Source organism: Homalodisca vitripennis, chromosome X (genome assembly GCF_021130785.1).
Source record: "Homalodisca vitripennis isolate AUS2020 chromosome X, UT_GWSS_2.1, whole genome shotgun sequence".
NCBI classification, from domain to species: Eukaryota; Metazoa; Arthropoda; class Insecta; order Hemiptera; family Cicadellidae; genus Homalodisca; species Homalodisca vitripennis.
This window is the reverse complement of record NC_060215.1, coordinates 22,234,630-22,262,547: the sequence shown is the minus strand read 5'-3', so window position 1 is coordinate 22,262,547 and position 27,918 is coordinate 22,234,630. Positions and strand designations below refer to the sequence as shown.

Sequence of the window (27,918 nt, the reverse complement as noted above, 5' to 3'; positions counted from 1 at the left end):
CTGGGGTAAAAGGGTAATTAATTGGTCTACTCTGCTGTAGAGGATGACGGTTAAAGTGGGATGAGCTCCATTAGTTTAAAGGGTTTTGTAAGACTAACATAAGGGCGTACTGCTCCCTGTCCATTTTGACTGACAGAGCTAGTCTCTCTTTTTTCCAAGATAATAATTATAGTCCCGCTATCTCTCCTCATGGTGGATATAACATGGGATCTAAACAGAGGACGGCCCCTATCCCCATTCTTACCAAGCCTGAATATCATGGAAGCAGTGCAACAGTCATTTTAGGACTAAGGGCAATGAGAGGTTTCCTCATAATAAAAATGAAGGTAAAACATAAAAAAGTAATCAAATAAACAACTATAAGGTTAAAAATACCAAGAATATTATGTGATTTATGAATTAATAATTACAAACTAAGATGGAAAAATGATTAAACCTTTAGTTTTCTATAAATGTATTTATTTGACTGTATTAAAATATAATTCTGAAGAATACTGTGTATATTATAATTTGCATGAACTCCTATAAACTCTAAAAATATCAACTGTTATGCTGTTATGCTGATATATACTTTTGGCTATTGAAATTTAAGTAATGTAAATAACTTCCATACAATGTTTAAAAATCATACACAATTGTAAAACTAAAATAGTACATAATGGTAAAATTTAAAGTGCAGTGTGATTATATCCATACTTGTTACAATAAATATATATATATATATATATATATATATATATATATATATATAATTAAACAAATATTTATTTAATAATTTAGCCAATGCTTTAAAACTAACTGATCAACATAATGACCCATAAGCACTTTTCATAATGTATAAAACTATATGCTTAAAAATAATATACAAATATAATATATAAATATTGTAATCTTAATACAGATAACTTAATATAGGGAATATATAAAAATTTAAATAAGTTTTAAAAATTGCATGTCATTTTAATACAAAAGTTATAGTCTTATCCAAGAATAGCGCGTTAGTACGACCACATATCAGTTCTTGTGCTGCATTTGAGCTTGCATTTTTGCTAAGGCCTCTTTCATTTTTCTCAGCTCAGCTTCCTTTTCTTGTAAAATTCTATCTTTATCATCTCCTTTCTCATGATCTGGTAATGAACTGTAACAAAACGAGAAGTTCATGATAAAACAACTACTCTTTTCAAAATGTACCTTAACATAAACAAATTGCCAAATTTCAATATAACATAGTAAACCACTAAACAACAGTTTTTTTAGTGTTTATACAGGATGAATGTTATAATTTAAATTAAATATAATAAAGCTATTTGAAAGTCCTTGTTTTAGAAAATATAATCAGATATTTATTATGATGATGGTCATGGTCACGTCCTGACATTTGAGACATGCTAACAAAGTTTTATGGCAAAATTAGTTTCACAGTGAGTAAATTTCTTAATAAATGTCTAAACAACCTGTAATTAACTAATTTCTCTATTTAAATACACTTATCTAAATACTGGTATACTTATTAATAATAATCTTAATACGTAAACCTTTTAATCTACTTAAAACTAATTATCAAAATACCCTAGACTTTTACAAACATTACAGCAGTTTGTAAAATTTTGTACAGATTACAGCAGTTTGAACTTGCAATAGAAGCCAGTAATGGGAATCTCCCTCAACATAAAGACTCTGGAATTGAAACAGAAATAGACAGCTGTAATGTCTGTTTGAGCGTACTTCAACAGACCGTGCTTCAGACATAATTGTTCCTCATACAATTGATAATATTAGTGAACATTGTCTGACAGACGAAGACATCAACCTATACATAGAAAACTTTATTAAACCCCATTAAATACTCTAATTCTGAATGGAGCGATGTCACAATTTTTCAAAATCGATGAAGACACTGTGGCAATGGCAGTAGAGTTGAGGGTAGTTGAATGTGATTATGTAGCAGCATTTGTTAGTGATAGTGGGTTGCCTTGTGATGAGGGAAGACATTGGAGTTATACCAGAAACCTGCGGGAATTTGTCTTCATTTCGACTCAATCTTGCCTCTGAACAACAAGTCAATACTGGTGTGTAACAACTTAAGTGCAGATTTTTAGAAGCAGAACAAAAGTATTGTTTTAGTGGAATGGACATTGATAAAAAGCAAGCTTTTTCCTTAACCCTTTGCGTGCCACGGCGACGATACATCGTCGCCAAAAACCCTTGCGAAAAGTGCCACGGCGACGATGGATCGTCGCCGACTTACTTTGCGAAAAGTGCCAGGCGACGATCCGTCGTCGCCGTCTGTTATCGTAATTTTTAACGCTTTATTTTTCATGAATTCTTTTCACAACCAATATTGTTTTATTTGTTAACTATCCTGCAATAGATAAATAATAGTTCACATAGTACTTTATATTAGTGAAGATAAAAAAAACACAGAATAATAGAAGCAACAACAGCTGGCGGTGATCAACCGGGCGCGTAACATCGTTGACGCGTAAACAACTCGCTACGTATAGTATGCGTAATATCTAAAATAATACGTTCGGTCAAATGGTTGTGTTTACATCGTTTTGAGGTTAGGATCTTTAAAATGATTTTGTTAAATTGATATCTCCCGTGCGTGCGTGCGCGTGCGTGCTTGCGTGCGCGCGCTTGTGTGTGTGTGTGTGTGTGTGTGTGTGTGTGTGTGTGTGTGTGTACATATGTTTTGGGAAAATATGAAGACCATATTTTAGATATACTTTAGAACCAAAGGATAAATGTAAGTAATGCATTAATTATTTTTGTTTTAGTGTTGTGTTACCGGTACTGAAAAATGATTTTTTCATTATGTACATAATTTCAAGCATTGTTATGTAACTATAGTAATTATATAAAAAAGTTAACCATTATTTTTTTTCACATTAACAATGTTATAAAGAATATTAAAAAAATTCTTCCCATAGTAAAATTGTTTCTTATTAATTTGTCAAAAAAAATAAAAACTAAAAAAATAAAAATTGCTTTATACATTTTTTGGTTTTGACATGCCAAAACTAATATTATTTTATGTTGTTTCATTTGTTTTGTAACATTTTATTGTAATACAATTTTTTACAAACATTTTGATACCTGTTTCATAAAAAATAGTATGAAAAATAAAAAAAATATATTGTTTTTCCGGAAGCCCGGTAATACTTCTTATTATTCCCTGGCATTTTTCGCATATGACTTGCAATATAGTTGCTAGTGCATTTCTTTTGTACTAAATTTTTTGCCTTGTGGCATTCAAAGGGTTAAAGAAGGAATATGGTTTTAGAACAAAAGTATCTTTTAAATGGAATGGACAATGATAAAAAGCAAGCTTTTCCTTAAAAAAGGAATACGATTTAAGATCAAAGACTCTACAGCACCAGGCAAGCACTGATCACATAAATAACTCAGATAATAAAAGTAAGGCGGTTTGGGAAGTAATTAATAGCTAGAGGGAACCTAAAAGATATTGCTCATGCAAATATAACATCACCAAAAGTAGGAGATGAAAAAATTGGAGATCCCACTGAAATTGCCAGTCACTTCAATAAATACTTCACTAACGTGGCTAAACAAACACTAAAAACAATCAAACACCCCACACTAAAACAGTAAATATACAATGTACTAATAATTTTTGTACCGTAATGTCAGTTTTTTCCTTCAACGGCACCTGAAGAAATAGGCAAGGTAATTGATGACTTAAATTCAAAAAATTCTACAGGAATAGATGAACTGTTGTCAGAGATTTTAAAATTCTGCAAAGATGAACTTGTTGTTCCTCTTTTACATATTACTAATGCCTCACTTTCCAACAAAGTTAAAACTGCTTAAGTGATACCTTTGCATAAAAAGGGAAAGGAAGATGATGTTTCAAACCACAGGCCTATTTCTCTCATCCCTTCAACATCCAAAATCATTTAAAAAATATTTAACAAGCTACCAACACGATTTTAGCAAAAGTCAACATTACAACCACAGTTGAAACAGCTGAGATTATTTCGGATTCTCTAGAAGGGAAAACCATATCTGGTATTTTCATAGATTTAAGTCAGGCTAACGCCTTAGTCACGACTCCATTATTAAAAAACTAACAGCTATGGGTATTCAACATACAGTTAAAAAACTGGTTTACATCCTACATAAAAGGATGCAGTCAGTCAAACTTAAACACATTGTTCATGGAAGGTCAGTTTCTTCAAGATCTCAAATTTTATGAGTGACTAGCCCCAAGGGTCAGTTCTTGGTCCCCTCTTGTTTATATACTATTCACAAACGATCTTACAATGCTCATTGATCCGTACTGCCATACTATAATGTACACAGTGACACTTGATTACGCAATGCAAATAAATCTGCTGAATTTTGGAGATAGACACATATATGTGTCAACCTAGCACTACAATACTTTAAGAATCACGATTTGGTTTTTAATGAAGACAAAACTAAGCAGCTGACTTTTGGCTAACTATGTAATAAGTTAAGTAGGGCACTTTATGCAATAAAAAGAACAAAAGCAGTCAGCACTACAGAAACATTAATATTGAATACCAGGCACTATTTCAGTTCCATCTTGTGTGGGGTGCCACTTCAACCAAGAATCTTGAACAGGTTTTATTGTTGCAAAAAAGAATGTTAAAAATGATGACTGGCTTATAACAACCTCTTGACAGTTGTAGACAAATATTCAAGGATTGGAAAATTTTGACTGTTGTAAGGTGGTACATACAAGAAACAGTTATTAATGTCACTGAAAGACAGCTTCAATGAAACAAAGATCTACATCAGTATAAAGCAAGACATGGAGGAAACTTCACCCTACCTAACCACAATTAAACATTCTTTGAGAAGAAATCTTATGTGTGAGCAAAATTTTACAACAGTCTTCCAGATGAAATCAAAAGAGAAGAATTAAAAGGGACAAAGAAAAAACTTCACCAATGCACACTGTAGTATTTGAATGATCTACATGGCCATAAGTCATAATAACACAGTTAAAATAAAATCCATTACACTACTACCTGAGGCAGGGTACATTCCAACGAACAATAGGCCGCTGCCCTCACCCTTATACCGTTGCGCGTTACCCAAAAAAAACTATTCAGAACTTGATCATTGAACCTTGTGTACGTGTCTGTTCTCGGAGATTTTATAGAAGCATTCAATTTGTGATTAAAACTGAAGCGTTCATTGTTAACCTGGTGCGAAGTAGTGATGGATTCAGCAACTACAGGTAAGCGACATTTCAAACACAATATATTTCGTTGAATATGTTAACTTTTAATATACTTTTTATGATCGGTACATTAAGTCCAAAATAAGAAAAACATTTCATTGAAATTTATGTTTGGAAACATATTTGTTTTGTAGTACATCCGGCCACTTTTGCAATTTATATGAAAACTCTAAAACCTTACTTAACAAGTTCTAAAATAAATCAGCCGCGGAATACCGTGGATGCGCAAACTCACAGTACAAAAAACAACTTTATACACAAAAAATGCAAATTCGAAGAAAAAACTATTTATGAACCAACATCAATAAATAGTGGTCTTTTGTGTATCAGTATTTACTTGTTCCAGGTACGATGGGTACCTCAGGAGTAAGGATAGTTACTCGTAAATACCTGTTTGACATTTTGAAAAAAAGGTAACTTGGAAGAAAAACTATATTTTATAAAAGATAATCTTTTTAATAAGTATAAAACCAATTTTGCACATTTCAAATCTGAAATGAAACAAAGATGGATTAAAAGCACACAAAAAAGATGAGATATTTTTTTTTACAATATTTTTTGGCTAGATGGTACATTTTAAATTCCTATTACAACACCAAATCGTCCAGGTCGCCCTCATAAATCATTTGGTGAATCCAGCAAAAGAAGAAAAACAGAAGAGCTCCGCTCTAATGTAGAAGAGAGTGTCATACTACACGCAGCACAAGTTGAGTTAAGTAAAATGGGCAAACGAGATGCTTCAAATATACTCAAAGAATATAACAAGCTCCCCGACCCATGTAATGAAATACACAAAAACTTATGGTACTTCTAAATGTGCAAATCTCTTGCGTTTAACTCCCATGGAAGCATTGCAAATGTTTATAGATGCTGACTTAACACAGTTTGTGGCAAGGACAATGAAAAGGTGCTATGGGAAAATCCAACACCTTCGTCTCACCGATTTTGTTGTCCAATCTGATTTTGGTTCGTTAAAGAGACAAACGATATTAACAAAGAGATCAATCACGTAAAAAATTCCATTGATTCTCTCATCGCGACTGAGGTTGGCATTGATGGAAAAAAGTTTTTGTCAACTATCAGTTCATTATGATAATGGTAGACGAAAAAGTCTGCAACGCAGCAACTGGAACAATATTTACAAGTAGTTGTTACATTTGTGGGAAAACTTCCAAAGAATTCAACCAATTAGACAACAAAAAACAAATTTTAATAAAAGCTACTGAGTTCGGCGTGTCTATTTTACATGCCAGAATAAGATTTTTTGAATGTATTCTGCATTTAGTGTATAAATTGACCATAAAAAAATTATCGGGAAAGAAAAACAGAAGAGGAAAAAGAAAGGAGAAGCAGAAAAAAATAGAAATACAGACAAGGTTTCGCAATGAAACTGGCTTATTAGTTAATATGCCTAAATAAACTTCGGAAACATAAATGACGGAAATACAAGCAGGGGATTCTTTGAAGATCTGAAATAAGAATCACACATTACAGGTGTAGATTACCAGTTAATATACAGGCTCAAAGTAATTTTTAAAACAATATCAAGCGGATACATGATAGATGAAAAAAATATGCTGAAGAAACTGCCTGTTTATTCATAAATCTGTCTGTACCCTTGGCACCCAATGACTCCTACACTCCTCTAAAGAAAAATGGGAGGAGGCTAACAACTACATAAGAAAAATAATGCAAGGAAAAAGAGAAATATAGTATGATGAGATGCCCGATTGATACAGAGGAGTAGAAGAAACAGTCCCTTCATTTTGAAGCAATACCAACAAGGTGATCCCAGAGTGAAGCGGAGAAAGGGGGTTTTTTAGTGAGTAAGAATCTCACACTACCACCTACTACGGGCTAGGTAGTGCCTATGTAAGGTTTTTCCCCATCTCGAAAGAAAGAAAAGAAAAAAAAACTGCACAAGGTACTCATCCACGGGTCGGATATAATAAAAAATGCATCATTACCGATTGGACAATTGTCTGAAGAGGCACGCAACATACATTACAGAGAGGATTACACAAGAAAATTCTCTAGAGAATCCTGTAGTATGAATATTTGGAACAGACTTCTCTTGAGCCCAGATCCCTTACTTAGTGCTTCAAGGACTATAAATAAAAGAAAAATGTCTTATGTTCTACCTGAAACAATAGACATGCTTCTGTAAGCTCAACCAAACCCAGCAGTAGAAAATGAGGACGAAATAAATTGAGTTAAAAAAATTCCCTATGGTAAAATTATGTTTTTAATCTACACTAGACTTCCGCTTATCTGAGGCCTTCGAAGATAAAAAATTCCCCCTCCCCCCAATCACCATCCCTCCCCCAAAAATAAATTTTTACACTGATTCATTACTTACGTTGTTCTTTTGGGTACGGGAGCTCCTTTTGCTAATCTTTCAGATCTGTAGTTTTCATAATGAACTTCATGAGTGACCTCTTGTAAATCTTGCATGTGGGTTCTGAAAAAATATTATACTTACTTTAAGTTACACAAAAATTACCTATTTATTCACAGGGGGATCAAAATAAGAGAAAAACATTGAATCATTTATCTCCTTGAACTGTTTTGTCATGATAGTAAATTAATTATCTTCTTATATTATGTTTGGTTCTGAATAAGAAAACTTAACCCTCCAAGCGTCGGCCGACTTGTTTTAAGTCGACGACACCTTTCTCTAAACGTCGCTGTCTTATTCTAAGACGGCGGGCACTTGCCGATCAAATTAATTCAACCTGCACAATTATTGGTGTAATACAGGGTGCGGCAAAAAGATCTGATGTATTTAAAATTAAAAAAACACAAAAATTAAAAGTGATAAAAAGTATTTTATTGGGTATTACATAAGGGTTTTGATGTAAATTAATGGAAATAACATCAGTACAACTTATTTCACACATTTAAGACCTGAAGATAACGACCTTCAAATTATGTCCTTCTTTGGCCAAGCATTCTTCAAGTCTTGCACTGAAGCTGTCGAATACCTTCTCTAACATTGCAGGAGGCAGGTTTGCAATTTCTTGGCTTATGGCTTCTTTTAGTTCGACCAGTGTGCGGGGTTTGTTTTTGTATACTCTTGTGAAAGTTCTGTTTATTGACATAACCATCCAGATGAAAATGTACCTCGTCGCTCATCATGACAATTTTGTCATCAGTCGCCAAATCAATCATTGTCTCTGCAAAAGCTTGCCGATGTGCATAGTCAGTAGGCTTCAACTGCTGGACGATAGTCATCTTGTATGAGTGGAAATGCAGATCAAAACGCAATATTCGTCGTACCGCGGGGTCAGACATGCGTAAAGCAGCAGCTTGTTTACGGGCCGGCCGCCGAGGACTGGCTTCCACCGCTTCTCTCACTCGATCGATATTCTCTGGTGTCTGGGCTGACTTTGGACGTCCAGTCGACTTACATTTTAAGGCTGAACCGGTATCTCTGAAGTTACTCACCCATAACATAATCGTGTTACGAGTTGGGACTCTTCCTCTGGGTCCAACATTAAAACATCTACGGAACTGCTGCTGAACAGCAACGCAGGAATCGCCACTTTAAAAAAACGCCTCGACAACGAACGCACGATGCTCAGCCGACCACTGCTTCATGGCTACTGAAAATGTCCACATGTGGGCTCCAGAACGCGCTTATCCCCACCACCCCCCACCACTTACTCGCTCTACAGCACGGTGGCGAAAACCGTCAGATCATTTTGCCACACCCTGTATTATAATATTATAATAATATAACAACAGAGTGTTTATTTTAGAAGAGGGCCTGTGTTAGCAGTAGGGTACAAACAAACAAAAAACCTGAAAACCAGTATACCTTTTGTCAACAGCTTGTCATGCCCAAGACTTATGGGTTTAAAAGTCACCATTAGGCTGTAAAGCCATACATGATACAGCAGTATAATTTTTACATGGGTGAAGTGGACATGAAAGATAAATCCATCTATCACAGATCATGCTCGCGGACCACCACTTGCTATTGGAAAAAAATCTTTTATAATCTCCTTGACATGGCAATTTTTGACTCCTTCATCTTATATTCAAAAAACACAGACAAGCCTATGCCCAGAAGAAAATTTGTGATGGTTCTAATTGATGAACTCACAAGAACAGCACCAGAAGAAGTAGCCCCTCAGCCTGCTCCAACAGGTAGAACATTTTATTGTTGTGTTACTTAGCAATACCAAATAGGCAAAAATTCAAATTTGTGCATATCCATGTAAGTTTGTATAACATTATGAATATATTCACAGAACCCTATAACCCTGTATATTTATGTGTTCATGACTAAATTTGCTATAATTTGCCTATTATGAAATTGTTCTAGAAGTAATATAATAATAACATGTGGATACTTTTATATTTAAAAATATTTTCTAAAATATTTTTTTCCCTTTCACAGGCTGTTGCAAAAAGAAAATTTATTTTTTAATATTTATTTTTATATAATCATATTCTGTGATTCTTTACAAGAAAAATGATGTATAATACTCTATATTTAAACCATTCTTAAGATTTTTTATGAAATTATACAAAAAAAAGACTGCAAAACCTATAAAAACAGGTGGACGTTTAGGGAAATATGATGGACGCTCGGAGGGTTAAAAGACGATAGATAATTATTTTTATTTCATTGAATAGTTTTAGCATCAGTTCAAACACGTTTTATGACATCAGATGTAAGAAATGACTTACATAAGCATTGTTCTGAGCTTGATGAAGTCACAATGCTCTGGGTTCTCGACCTCCACAACACCCCATGGGTACAGGCGACCTCGCACCTTCCGTCCCCGCACCTCCAGTGTGGTGTTAGAGCCACAAACAGCAAAAGGTACTGATTCTTTCAACTGGCGTAGCTGCAGGAAACACAAACATACTGTTCAGTTATAAACTGTTACTTTACAAGGCGTTTAAAAATATTCCCAAACACCTTTTTACTAAAATCAAATAATATATTTCACACTGAACACACGTCGTTAAATATAAATTGCAGCATTCTGGAAGCATTTCTAATGAATGTATGTATAATACTTTTCTTTGAGACTTCTGTTTGAGAAAACTTTCTTAATGTACTTTTATAATACATAAATAATTTTAAAATTTCCATGAAGATACACACAATTTCAGGTTCAGGTTTCTTCAGTCTAACGTGACTTATGATAGACAAATATTAGCCTGCATCCCAAGTGGAATTTCTTGAATAGTTAATTTTTCATCATAAATAATTATGTCTCTACAGCAGAACAGCTATTTTTCTACCTGTTTTTGTTGCATCACTGTCTATATATATATATATATATCAAGAAGCTCATCTGCTTGTTTACAGATGTGTTGTAATTCTTTACTTTGTCTAGCACATTATGTAAAGACAAACAAACATAATGTGCATTTGTATGCATGTGTGTGTTTGTGTGTATTTTGTTTGACAAAAGTGTGAATTCTTGCAAGATATGAAACAGACGTTTTCACCTCGAGCAATTCAGAGAGATTATTTATAACAAATGCATACTGCAGAGGTATAAAACCTTCTCGAATTGCTAGGAGCATTTTTTTAAATTAGATCCCTTAGGCCTAATGGTGTAATTTTCACTGACCACTTATAGGGTATGTACTATGAGTATATTCATTGTTTTTTCAAAATACGGAATTACTTTATTGGGATATTTCCAGGCAGCAGATATTCTCTTTATTTTACAAAAAAGAGCAGTTGGCCTGATCTGTAATGTTTTAGTTGTGATCATTGCAAACCTCTTTTTAGATTAAGAGTTTTAGCACTAGCCTCAATATACAGGGTGTTAATAAAGTCCCACACAGGCTTGATAATTTCTGAACAATTACAAAAAATCAAGATGTTTATTACAACATAAAATTCACAATATATACAATGTCAATGACTCCTATGTATTGCGAAAGTCAGTGTACTAGCACAATGCCAAATATCTGTCTAACTACTACAAATTTTAAAAACAATAATTATATCAAGATTCATTTACGTGTTTAAAAAAACATGCCCAGTTAGTTAAAATAAGTTATTAAAATTGCATGACTTATTAAAATAAATCATAATTCACAAAAATAACAAAATTACAATTCAACAATTACAAAATATTTATAAATTAAATAACATAAAAAAATAAAATACTATAATGACAACCTGAATTTTTAACAACATTAAAAACACAAGATAAAATACATTAGTTAATAAACAACAATAACAGGTTACTAAAATATCTTCTACAAAAAAACCAAATTAATTTAGTCAAAACTGCATTAAAAAATAACACATATACTGCAGATGTCCTGCCAAAGTTCAGGCTTGCTGTAGTAAGTTTTACTTATCAGTAAACATTTTACTGCATTTTTAACTCTAGAAGTGGCAGGTGCCGGATATACGGCGCGGTTGGGCGTTGTCTAAGTGGCAGCGCCGGAATTCTGGCCCGATTACGTTGCGTCGCATTACGTTATTTTTGAAGGAGTAAATATAATCTGATTGTGATAAAAATCATATTATATTTGGAAAGATGAAGAATCATACTTTACAATAATAACGTATTTTATTAGGTTTTATACTATTTATAGATATCCTCTATGGATATAGTATATAAACAGTTGTGCAACAGACATCTGGCCCGCCTGCACAACATTTGTTTACTTTCTTGTGTTGTTCCAAGTCCATAGTTTGGAGTTTATTTCAGCTAGTTATTACTTATGAGCTAAATAATAGTATATTACACATATTTTTGTAAATAATTTGTGATAAAATGAGTGAAATCTTTAGAGATAGATCAAGTGACTTGAGAGAACTGCTATTCTGAACTGCTTGAGCAGCTGAATTCTACACTTGTATATATTGTAAATATAGGTATGTAACATCAATGTGTTTTATATTTATTTTTTAGTTGATTTATAACCAAAATGATTCATAGAAATGGTTTTAGGGTATTGAATACATTATATGTCAACATGTATATATCGGCTTTATGTCTTGCCCCTGTGCATAAAAAATAAGTGCGTTGGTAAATTTCCGTAAAAGAAGTAAGAGTGTAAATATGGATTTTAAAAGTCATATAAACTATATATTTCTGATATCACCAATAAATTCTAGATAAAATGTACATATTAGAATTGTTTTATTATACGCTTGAAGTCAAGTACAGAACTTAATCCGAGGATAAATTTTTTTTACTTTTTAAAATCTTTTCGCCACATCAAAAATTTATAACAAGAAAAAATTTGTTTTTCTGTAGAACATGTTTTTCTGTGTTCTTTATAAAACAAATTATGTATAATATGTTAAGTTTGGAGCATTAGTTGAGGTAGTAATATATATTAGAAAAATACACGAACAGTTGGCCTAAAACACTGTGCCACTACAGAGAATTTACAATGCCACCTCTAGGGTTAAAACCAGACATTTTAAGCTTCTTTAAATGATCAGGTAACTTATAGTAAAATTTCATTCCTTTATAATTTGGTGAACTTTCAAATAGTGTTAATTTGTGAATAGGGAATTGCAGTCTGTCTTTGAAACAAGTGTTATACCGATGTTCGTGTTGAATAATGAGTTCTGAATTTAGATAACCAGGAATAAAAATTAAATAATCATAAATATACAATGATGGAATGGTTAAAATTTTCAGGTCTCTAAAAATGTGTTTACACAAAGCCCTTCTGTTCAAGAACAACATAGTTCTTATACAGGGTGACCGCTGGGAACCGGACGTTTTTGGAATTGCTAGTACACGCTCAGCCAAGATGGGAGAGGGGGGAGAGAGTGTGGTGAATGACCTCGCTATACAATGCCATTTCAGTAGCCATGGAGCAGTGGACAGTGGAGCATCGCATGTTTGCAAACAACGCGTATGTGCAAAATGGCGAGTCTGTTACAACGGTACAATGGCTTTTTCGCACTCATTTCAACCTTGGACGCCATGGTACGGTTCCTACCCGCAATACTATTCTCAGGTGGGTTCAAAATCTGAGAACGACAGGAGTTATTTTAAAGAAAAAATCTCCTGGCCCAAGGAAGACCGTAAGGACGCCGGAAAACGTCGAGAGGGTGAGACTAGCCCTCATTCGGAGCCCAAGTCGTTCAGCAAGAAGACATGCAAGTGAACTAAGGTTAAAGCGTGAATCAGTGCGGAAAATTTTGCAAAGTGATTTAAAATTTCATCCCTATAAAATGTGTGTTGTTCAGAAGCTAAAGGAAAGAGATTACATTCAGCGAGAGGACTTCGCCGTTCACATGCAAGTGTTGCTCGAAGATAATGACAGCACAATAATCATTATGAGTGATGAGGCACATTTTAATTTAAATGGAGAAGTTAACAAGCAAAATCTACGTTACTGGGCAACCAAGAATCCTCGCATAATTCACCAAAAACCTCTCCATTCAGAACGTGTAACTGTGTGGTGTGCGGTTGCCACTTTTGGAATTATTGGTCCATATTTTTTTGAAGGTGAAAATGGAGCCTCAGTAACAGTCAACTCCGAACGTTACACTCACATGCTGAACGCTTTCTTACGTCAACAACTGAGAAGACAAGGTCTAGACAGAAATGAACACATTTATTTTCAACAAGATGGTGCCACACCGCATACTGCTCGCTTGTCAATGGCTGTGGTCCGCCGAATGTTTCCAGGATGGCTCATTTCCCGTTTCGGCGACATCCAGTGGCCCCCAAGGTCACCAGACTTGACGACTTGTGACTTTTTTTTGTGGGGGTACCTCAAATCACGAGTCTACAACAACAAACCTCGCACCTTGGCAGAGCTAAAGGATGCAATCAAGACCGAAGTGGCAGCAATTGATCAAGAGCTTCTCGAACGTGTACATGCAGATTTTCTTAAAAGGTTAGAAACCTGCATTCAAGAAAATGGACACCATCTATTTGACATTATATTCCATAAGTAACATTGTTCTTAAATGGCATGTAAGTACAAACATTTCTATGTAATAAAATAAGTTTTATGTTAAAAAATAAGTGGTTTATGTTTATTTAAAAAACGTCCGGTTCCCGGTGGTCACCCTGTATATGTCTTTTCCATTTTAAAAACAGAAAAATAACTTTCTATGATTTTTTGGTAAATTTAAAATGTTATGACATTTCTGGTAAGGTGGCTAAACTGACCTGATCCTTATAATCTTCATCTTCATCACTATCACAATCAGGTAAGGGGTAGATCTTGATTTCATGTTTCTCTATTTCTTCCATCACCTGAAATTACAAAGGTAATGGATATGACAGTATGTTAAAATTGTTGGAATATTAAAAAATAGTGTAAGAAGTAATAGTAATTTTTTAACATTCTCAGATAAAATATAGCAAAGTTAAAACAAAAAATTGTAGGAGAGGTTTTTTTCAATTTTTTTTCATTCCATCCCTTACAAAATATACATATATATATATATATATATATATATATAGGCCATCAAACCATTTTATAGAAACCTCACAGCCTCAAGATTGTGTAGTCCAATTTCCCAAATTATTAACATATAGAGTTACTGCCATCAGAAAGTTTGAGGAGGAATTGAACAATTTTTCAAAACCCATATTTTCTATATGTTTACATTAAAAAGATTCTAAAATATTTATATCTACTTTTTCTCTATGACACATTTATTATAGCTGATACTGTTTCCAGAATTTGTAATGGTTATTATGTATATGGCAGATCATCAATGGTCACATTAATTAAATCTGGTCACAAACAAACTTAATGAATTTTGCAGAAAAATTCTAAAATATTTTCAATGTCTATAATAATAATAATAATAAATGCGTTTATTTTTTTCTCTTTTTTAAATACATGTAAATACAGTATACAACAATATACAGATTACAGAGAAAAAAATATACCAACCCAAAAAGAAAATAATCTTGCACTTGGGTGGGAGCCATCATCAGCTTCTTAATTTAATTTAAGTTCTATAATAACAATATGAAAATACAACAAATAATAATAAAGAAACTAAAATTACTTAACCATCAAATTAACACATTAATTAGAGAAATCCAACTCACCTTCAATATAAAAACATACATTTACAATTTATAAAATAAGAACAAAATATTTTTACTGAACAACTAAATAAAAATTTTCAATATCTTCAACACTTCTACTCAATAACCAAACCTTCAGCCTCTTTTTAAAAATAAATATAGATCTATTAATTTTAATTTCACTTGGAATTAAATTAAAAAACTTATAACTTAAAAACACAAAACATTTTTGAAACAAAGAACAGTTTGGTTTAGGCAATCGCAAATACTGTTGATTACTGAGTCTAGTAGAATAACCAGAGTTGTCAATAACAGGTCCACTGTTACCACTTAGTATGAAAAAAATTACTAAAACTTTAAAAACATATAAATATCTTAATGGTAAAATAAAATTTCTAACAAAAAGCGGAAACGAATGTTCTCTAATATTAGCATTACATATCAATCTTATAAATTTTTTCTGAAGGACTATTAGACTAGATAAATTTGAAACATATGAACTACCCCACAATGACAATCCATACTCCAGCCTAGAATTAATCAAAGAAAAATAAGCCAGTCTCATAACTGAGGGAGGACAAACTGATTTCAAATGAAAAAATGCCCTAAGTGATGACCGTAGAGATTTTTTCAGAGAACCTATATGAGGTTTCCACGATAAGTTTTCATCTAGAGTCAAACCCAGATACTTAATCTGACTACATTTATTAATTACGCCACAATCACTCTCTGTTCTTATAGTGTGTCAAAGTCAAGGTATAATATTTATAAATAATGTAAACAGACTTATGTTGTACAGTAAGTATGACACACTGGGCTGATGTAAGAATTCATCCATAACCTTCATGAATAAACCCCAGTCTGCTTGAAATCGGTTAAGAATACTTACTGTATTAGGAATAGTACTATTTAATGTACTTAATGGTAAATAAATAATTATTTTACTAATTACCATATTTATAAGCCTCTGTTATATCTACTTCAATTTCATTTATCCACTTAAAATTATCCCCTGAATACAGAATATTGTCTTAGGTAACAAAATATTTCAGATTAAAAAGATATGTTTTTATTTTTCTTACATTGACTTTGTTAGTGATTAAATCCTTAAATCAGAATGAAACACTTGACGGCATAAAGCAGTGGTCACTCACCTTTTTCTTGAGTCTTAGAACCTCTTTTTTAACAAGAACATCAGCTTTGGCAATGACAGGAACAATATTCACCTTGTTGTGCAACTGTTTCATGAACTCAATGTCCAGTGGCTTTAACCTGCAAAATACACTTTAAATTACTTGATACAATGATACAACCATTTGAGAACTCTACACAAGGAAACACCTTATTAGGCAAGTCGCTGGAGGTTAAAGCTTACTACAAAAGTTAGATATAGTCACCAGAAAGTACACACATAAAAACTACAATTCCACTCTAATTTTCCGTCATAATTTGTAGTAACACTCTGGCACTTTGTGTATACTAGTTTTTTATACCATTATAATACAATTCAGGGACCAATCCTAATCTCTTCATGTTACCATAAGCATAGTTATTGTACACCATTGTATTAAAATTCAGAGTCAAAACTACTTTTGACAAAAAGAGCAAGGAGTGTTAAGTAGATATACGTACCCATGGCCTAGGGGTGATATGAAATAGAAACAACAATGTATTCTGTTGTCCACTTTGTTGCGTCGGTTAAGACCACTCTCATCACGAAGAAAGCGTTCAAACTGCTCATCGATGTACTGTATGATGGCACGGAAGCTGGAATAAGAAGTAACTAGTTTAGCATTTTCTTATGAGTCATAAAGCTTATATTGTCACGACTGACAGCAGCCCCAGTTTCATTGAACTCCCACAATTGTGGATTCCATTTTGAAAATACCCTATAACTACTTGTAATAAAATAACTCCAAATTGTTATTAACTTGGTTTTAGACAAAGTGTAACTTTATTTTAGAATCTATTATTCCGCTAACAATTTACATGTCTGTGTTATATCATCTTAATTGTGTACTAAGACTTTGTGTGATATATTAACTTAATAAATTAATTAAACAAAATAATGCGTTTCAAAATGAAATCCCCAACCTAAAAATTAAGGATCTAGCTATCTGGAGTAAATAAAAAAATTCAACTGTAAAGACTAAAAAATCTTGAATTTTGTTAAATTTAATTTAGTTCTCTATTCTGTTTGAGTTTTTAGATTACGTTTATAGTTTGTTTTTCAATACTGGCAACCGAAGTGGCCTAATGTAAAGTAACAGTTGACTGAGATGCTGGTTCGCTAATTTTTAATCTACGAATCTTTCATTTTTTTTCTTTTAAATTCAAATAAAATCATATTAAATGTTTATTGTCATAAAACATTTTACAAATATTGTAAATGTCAAAGTTCAACTTAAGAGTTTATTCAAAACATCTATATTTCCAGACCTTTTTATTTCCCGTAAGAATTTTCCAGTAATAACAGCAAAATATTGTAATAGTTTTTTTTTACATTAAACGTCTTAAGTATAATAAGAAATTAATGTAGGCTTCACAATTTAAAAAAAAATGTATTCCATTACGTTTTTCAATGTTTCTCTGTGTAATCCAAGAGCTACCTAAAAAATTAATTACCTTAAAAATTACGCAATCGTGCACCCAACAGGGTAACAATAGTCTTTGGTATTTATTTAAGCGCGGAATCAAATTTAACAATCCACAAAGAGAGGCAACAATAAAAACGCAATAAGGAAATGCATAGCAACGTGTACCCCATCAGGCGCAGTTGTGAAAAATCGTGTGTACTCGATGGGGTACACATAGTCGTGAACGTGTTGATGAATAAACAAATAGAATTAAAACTACACTTGCTGGGTTCAAGCAACCACATTAATAATAAAGAAACATAATTAATAATATCAATAAATAAAAATAACAATATAAATATATTAATAGACCATTTGGCAGCCCATTATTAAAACACTTAAAAGTGAATAAATAAATAGATTAACCCTCTAAATGGTAATCAACAGATCTTACGTTGATTATGCTGTGTCTCAACTGTATCAACAAATATTCCGTTGATTTGCAGCACTCCCTCTCATCACTCATTATAATACATATTCAGGTGATTATCAACATGATTTATATACCACTGCAATGGGAAGAATTGCTGAACATTGTAATGTCTTTTTTATTTCTCTATGTCAACTGTGGCATCACAGATCTACGTTACAAAAGTGATGATGAGTAATTTCATTAGTAGCGCTTCGCTGTCTTTACTCGGTCAGTGATGAGTAATTTCATTAGTAGCGCTTCGCTGTCTTTACTCGGTCAGTGATGAGTAATTTCATTAGTAGCGCTTCGCTGTCTTTACTCCGTCGAGTACTGTGATAGTGGTGTCATTTATTTTAACTTTCTAAGGAGATATTGTGTTGATTAGTCCTTATTATTTATTGAAATAGTCTCTATGAATGTTGAAGAATGTGTTGTGATATAACTTGTGAAGTATTATAATGAAATGAAATGAAACGTTTATTCTCTCTTCACAATCAATTAATTGTAACAAAACAACAACAATATTATACTTCTATACATAGTGTTTGATCAAAAACGTGTTAACTAATTAGGATGTGTTTTTCTATTATTGAAAACAAATGTTATAATAGGAATTAATAAACAAAACATAAATATAAGCTGATATAAGAATGAACAATGCGAACTGTTCAATGTGCTTGAACAATGAGAATTGAGATTACCACATATGGAATACGTACACAAACAAGCTGCACTAGACTGTCTAGAGTTTTGCCATTTAACTGTTGAATCCTGTCACATACGATGTTCCTATATTTTTAAATATTATTGGAATTTCCTCTTATCATCAGGTTGTAGTTCATAAACTTGTGAGGTAAAGTGAATTTTAATAAGTTATTATAACTTTTCCAAAAAGATATCCGGATCCCCTGAGGGTGAGTGATATTAGGAGATAACAATAAACTTAAGTATATATATATTTTACTGATAGAGGTATTTAAACTTCCTCTAATATGGTTTGATCTACAGAAGGCACCCGCAAAGTGGAGACCAATTGATAATTATACAGGTACTTCTTGTTTGTCTAATCAGTGTTCTGTAATACCTATGATTTGAATGGATAGATTGTAGGTTAACCCATTGCGGATCGTATTGTTTTGGCGCGCGGGCACCAGCGGGCGCGAATTAATTCACGGTCAGCGGCCGCACGAACAGCAATGGTGCGCCACATCGTATCGCTCGCTATTGTATACTAGAAAATTCAGCTGCGAAGGTATTCGTTCAGATGGAACATGGGCCTGCTGGGGTATCCGTGATGTAGGAACGATAACACACAAGCAAGGTTACGGCGTGGCAGGGATGATGTCTGAATCATAGCCTAAATAAAGCGGCTCGGGCGAATCGATTGCAACATCCGGGCCATTGTCTAGACTAAACCCACCAACATGTACGTCTGCGTCGTTTAGTTGTGTCACTAACCTCAAACGTATTATAATAACAACTGAGGAAAACACCCAATCAGAAGCGCTAAAAAGCAGAGAGTAAACTCATATGAATGATTTTTCAACTTCGACATACAACTGCGATCTGTAGGATATTTATAAAACTTTTGAAAACTCTAAACGTAGACCGTTGTTAAAACACTCTTAGTAGACAAGTGAAGACGGTCGCCTGATCTATCAGACATTAAAAGAACTATTTGGAGGGAAATTTAAAAGCAGACCGCTTTTGCGACTTGAGCTCGTCACCGTGCCGTTAGGCCCGGCCGCTGCGTGACGAGCCCAGCTCGTCAGTGATCCGCAATGGGTTAAATGGGATTCTAAGATTGAGGTTTTTGATTGTAAATGTTAAATGTTTCAAAAAAGAGATGTAATTGAGCTTATTATAAACGTTTCTTCTTTAAAGAAATGAGGTTCCCGATGTATTATGCTAGCTTCAACTTAATTCATATAATGACCTTCTGACCGACAATGATGGACGTTTTTTACCAATAAATCCAGTCACAGAATGATTTCAAGAAGCTGAATGAATAAATGAAAATATAAGTAGCTAGCTCTCAGACTGAGGCATGTCAGTCTTGTGACTCATTGTACCAATCCAATATGATTGCTACACAGGGAGTCCTAAGTTGATTTCTTGAGCATCCAGCAGTCTCCTTCTTTTGATATCCAGTAAGGAAATCAATAATCCTCCTCAAGTTATCTCTGCAAAAAAACACACATGGACCCGGAAAGCACGGCATCAGAGCTCCCAAAAAGTTTCTTGCAGAGTTTACGGCCAGATCGGCACTGCCCCCCTAGGACTGTGTTCATCATAAGCCCATTTTTTAACTACGCTTACAGCCATTTTTTTCCTGCAGCAAGAGGGGAAAAATCCTACGGATTTTCTTTGGGTACCATTATTCTTGCTTTGTATTCCTCTTGACATGGTTCCAAAGAGTTATGTGGTGTCTCCACTAAAACAACTCACCTCTTCCCCCACTCTCTCAAACTGAGCCAGAACTACTTATTTTGCATAACATCGGCTCAGTGATGGGAAATAGCAGCTGCATCTCTCTTGACCTATTCATTTACAAGCTGGGAATGGCTAATCCTGCAGACTGGCTCAGGACCGACAAATGTGGCCTTAGCTTCTTTTTTGGCCTAGAGGTCCGCTGTCTCATTACCTGTGATCCTACGATACCCTGACACCCCATACAACTAAACATTGTTTAGAAAGCCGAGCACCAATAAGGTTTGGAAATAAAACTAGACTTTTTACAAGAAGTTTATAAAGAATGAACCAATCATGAAAAAAAGCCCTTTCTAATTTCCTGATTTGTTGTCATCTTGTTTCTGCTGTGACAATTGCCATTTACTATTGATCATTCCTCAGTTACCAGTGATCAGTTATTATGAGCAGACATATTGAGACTTGTATTTTTAGTTCAGTTATAATAATTAGTGTTAGTTTTTTAAGTGCATGTTTTAGAGATAAGGTTTATAGTACTGACACACAAGTTTGTTGTGATTAGTTTATCTTAACTGTATTGTAGTTATAAAATAATCTGGAGGGCCAAATTAACCAAGCTCAGGCTAGAAAGACTACAGGGCCCTATTGTAAATTAAACTTTATGTTTAGTTACTTTTTATAATAAACACATTCAAGTAAGGTAGTTCATGTATATTAATTGCTGAATCTTAACATAATTATTATTTTTATTTTCATAATAAATCTCATCTAAAAATAGTTGCTTTACTCATGGTATGGTTCACACAAAAAATATAGTTTTTAAAGTAGCATATTAAACAAAGACAGGAGTGAATACACTTCCTTGTCAACAATAATAATATACAATGATAATGTTAGCGATTTGGTGCTGTTAGTTCTATTACCCACATGAAATTAATTTTCATACATTACGTAGAAAATTACATTTTGTTTATATACTCATGCATGACTATGTACATCAACGGTAAAGTACATATTTTGTTGTCATAAAAATTCATTCCAATACTAGTGAGAATCTTGATCCATTATATAAATGTGTTTTTGATGATGTAGTATTACCACCAAGCAACGAGTACTATGTACATCAACGGTAAAGTACATATTTTGTTGTCATAAAAATTCATTCCAATACTAGTGAGAATCTTGACCCATTATATAAATGTGTTTTTGATTATGTAGTATTACCACCAAGCAACGAGTACTAACCTGTCAGTATTGTCAATGGCATCTCCATATCCTGGCGTGTCGACAACAGTCAATCGCAACTTGACACCTCTCTCTTCAATTTCTACTGTAGAAGCATCTAGCTTCACCGTCTGGTTAGTCTTTTCTGTTGAACAATAAAATATAATATTTATTAATATACAAATCAGAAAACAGGGATTTAAAGTATTTTAATCTATGAAGCAATATTTTATTCAAACTAATTAAGAAAGGAAGTAATCTACAAAAATAGGAATTCTAATAAACTAAAAATATCAATAAAAATTAAAAAATTGATTTAATATTAGAATTTTATTTAGACATAAAGGCACACAAATCTGTAGCTTATGAGTAGTTTTTGTGCACATTTTCAGGAGGTAAGACTTTGCAAATGCTTCATAGCCCCAACCTTTTCACCAACTAAATATCGCCTGACATAATAATAACCACCAAAAACTCTATTTAAATCAAATAATAAACTACTTAATGGAAGAGAACTGTATTCACTTTAAACTGAATATATATAAATAAATTTAGCAAGTTAATTGTCATCAAAAAGCCATTGTATAACAGTTTGAAACATTTATAAATTTTAGTGTTCTGGTTCACTTTTTCTTATAGATATAAACTGTATAAATATTAACAATAAATATGAAAAAAGAAAGCAAGGATTCGAACAAGAAAAACAAACATTATAAATAAATACAATAGATCACCAGCTGACCATCCATGAAATTGATGTTTGGGAATGAGCAAGTATAAAACATAAATTTGATTTAAATTAAGGATTCTCGGATTTCCTGTTTGCAGAAATAGTTGGTGTGCAGATTCTATTTTCCGTATTTAATCTTTTAAGTTTTTCATTTACATTTTCATTGATATTCACGATACTTTTGATGGTGTAACAATTTTCTAGATAATTTTGACTATGCACATTCATAGCATGACTGGCTAAAGGCTTTTCTATGTCGCTATGGACAATATCAAATCAGTGGCCAGTTAATCATGTGTAAGGAACTCAATGTTTGGGCGACATGCTGTTTTCACAAAAATTATAAATAAATTGATAAATTAGGATGTTAGTAACACAGTTGATGTTTCTTTGATAGGATATATTTTGTTGGTTATTTAACATTTGAAATTTATGCTTGTTGACATGATCTTACAGGTTCCACAACATAGTTTTGAACAAGGTTATAACTAAAGGGCTGAGATTTCCTATTTACCTTTTTTATAAGATCCAGTACAAACCAGCAGGGATTGTAGCAACCAGTACAATGAACATGGTAACATAAATCGTCACTTTGCTCAAACAATAAGAGAGCTACTTACTTCATACCACTTACTTGACTGCATACCACTACTGTTTTAACTCACTTTTATAACCATTTTTCTTATACACTAATAAAAAATATAAATATTTAAATACTCTGACTAAGAAAACATGCCATGCCCTTCTCCATAAAAAAATATAAACCCAATTAATCCAAATATTTTTATTGGTAAAAAAATTAAACATGGTAATTATACTAGATTAGTCTTCTTTGGCTTAAATTGGATAAATTTTTGTCTTTGGATAAGCATGTTGAATAAATTATACCTAAAGTAAAATCAGGCCTTTACGTACTAAGAAGATTGTCTTTATTCCGTACATCAACTCTAGAAATGATTGATTCGTCTCACATAGAGTTTCACATATATTATGTAGCATAAACATATATGTTGCAACAACAAAAACTAATATATTAGACCAAATAAACGGTCTCCGAAAAAGAATGCTGAGAATTGATTACAGTTACTTAAAAATTATTCAAGCTAGCTAAAAGTTTTAAACGCCAATTTGAAGTTGAAATAGCTAAGTTTTGTTTTGTGTTTAGTATGGAAGGAAACGTTGACCTTGGTATGTGTAGAATAGCTGTGCGGTTGCAGTTTTCTATTGTGACTGACACGCCTGGTGCCAGTCGGAGTACAATGTTTATGGCACAACAGAAGGCACAGTGTGTTCTATGGTATGTAGAATTGAAATGCATTTTTGGTGTGCAGCAACAGTTTCGTATTCGCCAGCTGATAAAGCAATTCACCACTGGCTTAACACTTTCACTGCCGCCTCCTAATTTTGACAACTTTCTTACATTGCTGTCCATTTTAATGATTTTTAAATAAATATAATTTTGTTAACCAATTATAAAAAACCATGGGACTTGAATTTATTTTACAGCTGAGGTTCTTCTTCTTTCTACTCAAATGCTCATGCATAAATATTTTCAAATACAAAGTCTTGTTTTAAAAATTAAAAACATATTTTTTGTAAAAAATAAAAAAAATTGCCAAAAAACATAACCATATTCTAAAACTGGATTAAATTACAATGACCATAAATATACACTTTTTTGATATATTTTTTGCTAGTGGCAACAAGGAAAATTCAACAATGGTGTTGGAAATATAATTAACTCATACCAAGAAGTGACTCATACATGAGAAAAGCCAATACAATTGTGTGAAAAGCTGTGGGTAGCTGCTAGTCCATTCTTTGGTTTTTGGACATTTGCTATTGTTATGTTACAAAAAAAATTGCAACATTTCAGATGGCACTAAGCGGTGCTGATGAAAGAGCTGATATCAACATTCTTGTTAGTATCCCACTGTAGCCTATGCTAGTGTGATGTGTGGACTTGATTCTCGACTCGTGAATTAATTGTGCTCAGGACTTGCAATATCTGGACTGGACTCCATGAAGCTTTTGGGTATGTTTAATCCTTCTCTTATATTATGTTTATTCTTATGTTTAATCCTTTAACAAATAGTAATGGTGGGTGACATCAACGTGGACAATTTAGTTGACAGCACTGAGAAAACAAAAATAGAGGAATTCCTAATACCTTTCAACATCACAAGACTGAACCTGCTGCCCACACGAGTCACCAGAGACACAGCAAAATCAATAGACTGGATATGTACAAACATTGACCCTCAACAAATACAGACATCAGTTATAGTATCAGGGCTATCAGACCACACAGCACAACTAGCCACAGTAATCACCAAAAAACCTGCCAGAAACAACATTAAAGAAAAAAAAACGAATTTTCAACAAAAAAGCAATAGACCTACTCAAAATACAACTACAGGTACAAAACTGGGAAAGTGTGATTCTAACTCATGATGCAGATGAAGCCTACAATAAATTCCATAGCATAATTCAGTCCATACTAAACTATGCCTGCCCACTGAAAACGTCAAGAGCCAGACAACCAAAGAAAACTCAGTGCTGGGATCAAGAATGTACTAAACTTAAGAATGAGTACATAAAAGCCCTGGAAATGGAGCAGACTACAGGACTAGCAGAAGACAAAGTTAGAACAGCTGCAAAGAAAAAGGAATATGGCCAACATCTAAAAATACTAAGGAAAGAAAATGCTACAGACCACATCAACAGAGCAGAAAATAAATCAAAAGCACAGTGGCGTACAATAAACTGTGAAAAAAAAGTTAAATGCAGTCCAGACAAACCGCTTCACTTACAAATTAACAATAAAATAGTAGACGACCCAATAGAAGTTTCAAACTATCTGAATGACTTTTTCTCAACAATAGCTGAAAGGACACTTCAAATTAGTAAGTAATAACACAAGAATTAATATGTTACCAGACTCATCAACAACAAATCATATCTTCCAGCTCAGACCAGTTACGCAGGACGAAGTCCAAACAGCCATTGACTCCCTAAAACCAGCCAAAGTGATAAAATCTTGTAAATATGAAATGTTATTACCCTTGACAGACTTAATAAACAAGTCATTCTCACAAGGAGTTTTCCCAGACAAACTGAAAATTGCAAAAGTTTACCCAAAATACAAAACTGGACCAACCACTGAAAGAAATAGCTACAGGCCAATCTCCCTGATCTCAACATTCTCGAAAATCATTGAAAAGGTAGTACTTAACAAACTCCTACTCTACCTTGAACAACACAACCTCCTCAATAAACAGCAACATGGATTCCTGAAAGGCAGATCAACCACCACAGCCATAATTCAGTTAACAGAACATATTTTAGATCAACTAGAAGAAGGTTGCACTGCTACTAGCCTGTTTCTCGACTTTAGTAAGGCTTTCGACTGCCTGAACCATGATCTCCTACTCTTCAAGCTAAGGAACCTGGGTGTGAGAGGGAGAGCAGAACAATGGTTTGCCAGTTACCTTAGTAAAAGAAAACAACTTGTGAAAATAAATTATATAAAAAAACAACACAAAATACAAGGCCCATTCCAGAACTGCTGATATACAAAGGGGTGTACCACAAGGATCGGTACTGGGACCAGTCCTAATTCTGGTTCTCACAAATGACATGCCAGGATGGATAGCAGAAAATGGACACACCATTATGTACGCGACCAGACCAGACGACACTGTCCTCACGTTTACAGACAGAACACTTGAAATGCTAGAAGAGAAAACAAACTTACAATTCCAGAGAACCAAACAATACTGCTCCACCAACGACCTGGTTTTAAATGAAAGCAAAACAGTGCAGATGACCTTCACCACCAGACGCAATAACACAACCATATCACTACCTGGACTACTTACAAAAAACAGCACAAAATACTTAGGCATCATAATTGACTCAAAGCTCTCCTGGAAACCTCACGTAGACCAACTCTGCAAGAAGCTGTGCTCAGGCCTCTATGTCATCCGCAGGATGAAGCAAGTATGCAGCCCGGACTCAGCCTGAGTTGCCTACTTTGCCCTTTTCGAGTCCCACCTAAGCTACGGCATTGCAACGTGGGGAGGAGCATCAAAAAACAACCTAGAAAGAGTGCTTCTAAAGCAGAAAAGAGCGATTAGATGCGTAGCAGATCTTCACTATTGGGACAGTTGCAGAGAACCTTTTAAAGAGCTGAAAATTCTAACAGCAGTTTCACTTTATATCAAGGAAACAATTATGCACACCATCTCAACAACCCAGCCGAGACATAGAGATCTTCACCAGTATAACACCAGACATGCAGCAAACTTCTCACTTCCCCAACACCACCTGAGTTTGTCGGAACAAAAACCCACCTACAAAGGTGCCCTCTTCCTCTTCTTTCTTTCCCTTATTTCCTTCTTTCTGTTCTTTATTTTTGTATGTATTAATACTTCTCCCACCTGACAAAGAGGTTAGATTCCAATCCTCAAAATGTCATGTTATACTTTTTGTAACATATGACGATGGCAAAGTCCGAAATCCTGTTGCTAGTCCATAATATTAATACGTACAAAAATAATAATATACTAAATTAGTTCATAATTTGTATTAGGTAAAACAGTAATAAATTAAAAAAAAAAAAACACTCAACTCACCTATGGCATCGGGCACGACTCGCTCCGGGTACAAGTCAGTTAGAAAGAGGCTATTAACTAGAGTTGATTTTCCCAAACCAGACTCTCCCACCACCATTAATGTAAATTCAAATCCTTTTTTGACTGATTTACGATGGACTTGATTTGGCAAATTTGCAAACCCAACATAACCCGGAGGTTCTAAGCTTGAAAACTGAAAAAGGCAAATACAGAATTGTTAAATTGGAAACTTATTTTAATTACTCTATGTACATTAATAAGCCTTTAAACTGTGCATTACTTGTTAATAGTGTCAATTTACGACACAAAAGAAGAATGCATCCTATATAAATAACAAGATCAAGCTATTTTAAAATGTTTAACAGTAGACATTGCATAAACTAGCTTTGTTTCATAAACCTACTGTTTCGTACTTAATAAATCACAATGGGTACAAAACACCCATAAAACACCCATGTGTTTTGTGGGGTATATCACAAAATTATTTATCTTTTGTTCTAAAATACTCTAAAACACATGAAATAATTGGCCTCTTAATAAGATGATAAGCTTTAATATGGAATGCAATTTTTTTTTATATTTACTACACTTTAAATTAACCCT

At 33.5% G+C, this 27,918-nt stretch overlaps 1 protein-coding gene across 1 annotated transcript in view; it reads right to left on the bottom strand.

Annotated features, from left to right (window-relative positions):
• Nucleotides 1-442: 442 nt before the first annotated feature.
• LOC124368764 (septin-1) overlaps nt 443-27,918 on the bottom strand; it is a 32,263-nt gene continuing 4,787 nt past the window's right edge. The window contains exons 2-9 of the mRNA XM_046826116.1: nt 27,316-27,508; nt 21,970-22,093; nt 16,879-17,013; nt 16,401-16,518; nt 14,371-14,457; nt 9,935-10,095; nt 7,596-7,697; nt 443-1,138 (exon numbers count right to left, since the gene is read on the bottom strand). Of these exons, the coding sequence (XP_046682072.1) occupies nt 1,015-1,138; nt 7,596-7,697; nt 9,935-10,095; nt 14,371-14,457; nt 16,401-16,518; nt 16,879-17,013; nt 21,970-22,093; nt 27,316-27,508 (1,044 nt within the window). The 3' untranslated portion in view covers nt 443-1,014. The remainder of the gene's footprint in view (nt 1,139-7,595; nt 7,698-9,934; nt 10,096-14,370; nt 14,458-16,400; nt 16,519-16,878; nt 17,014-21,969; nt 22,094-27,315; nt 27,509-27,918) is intronic.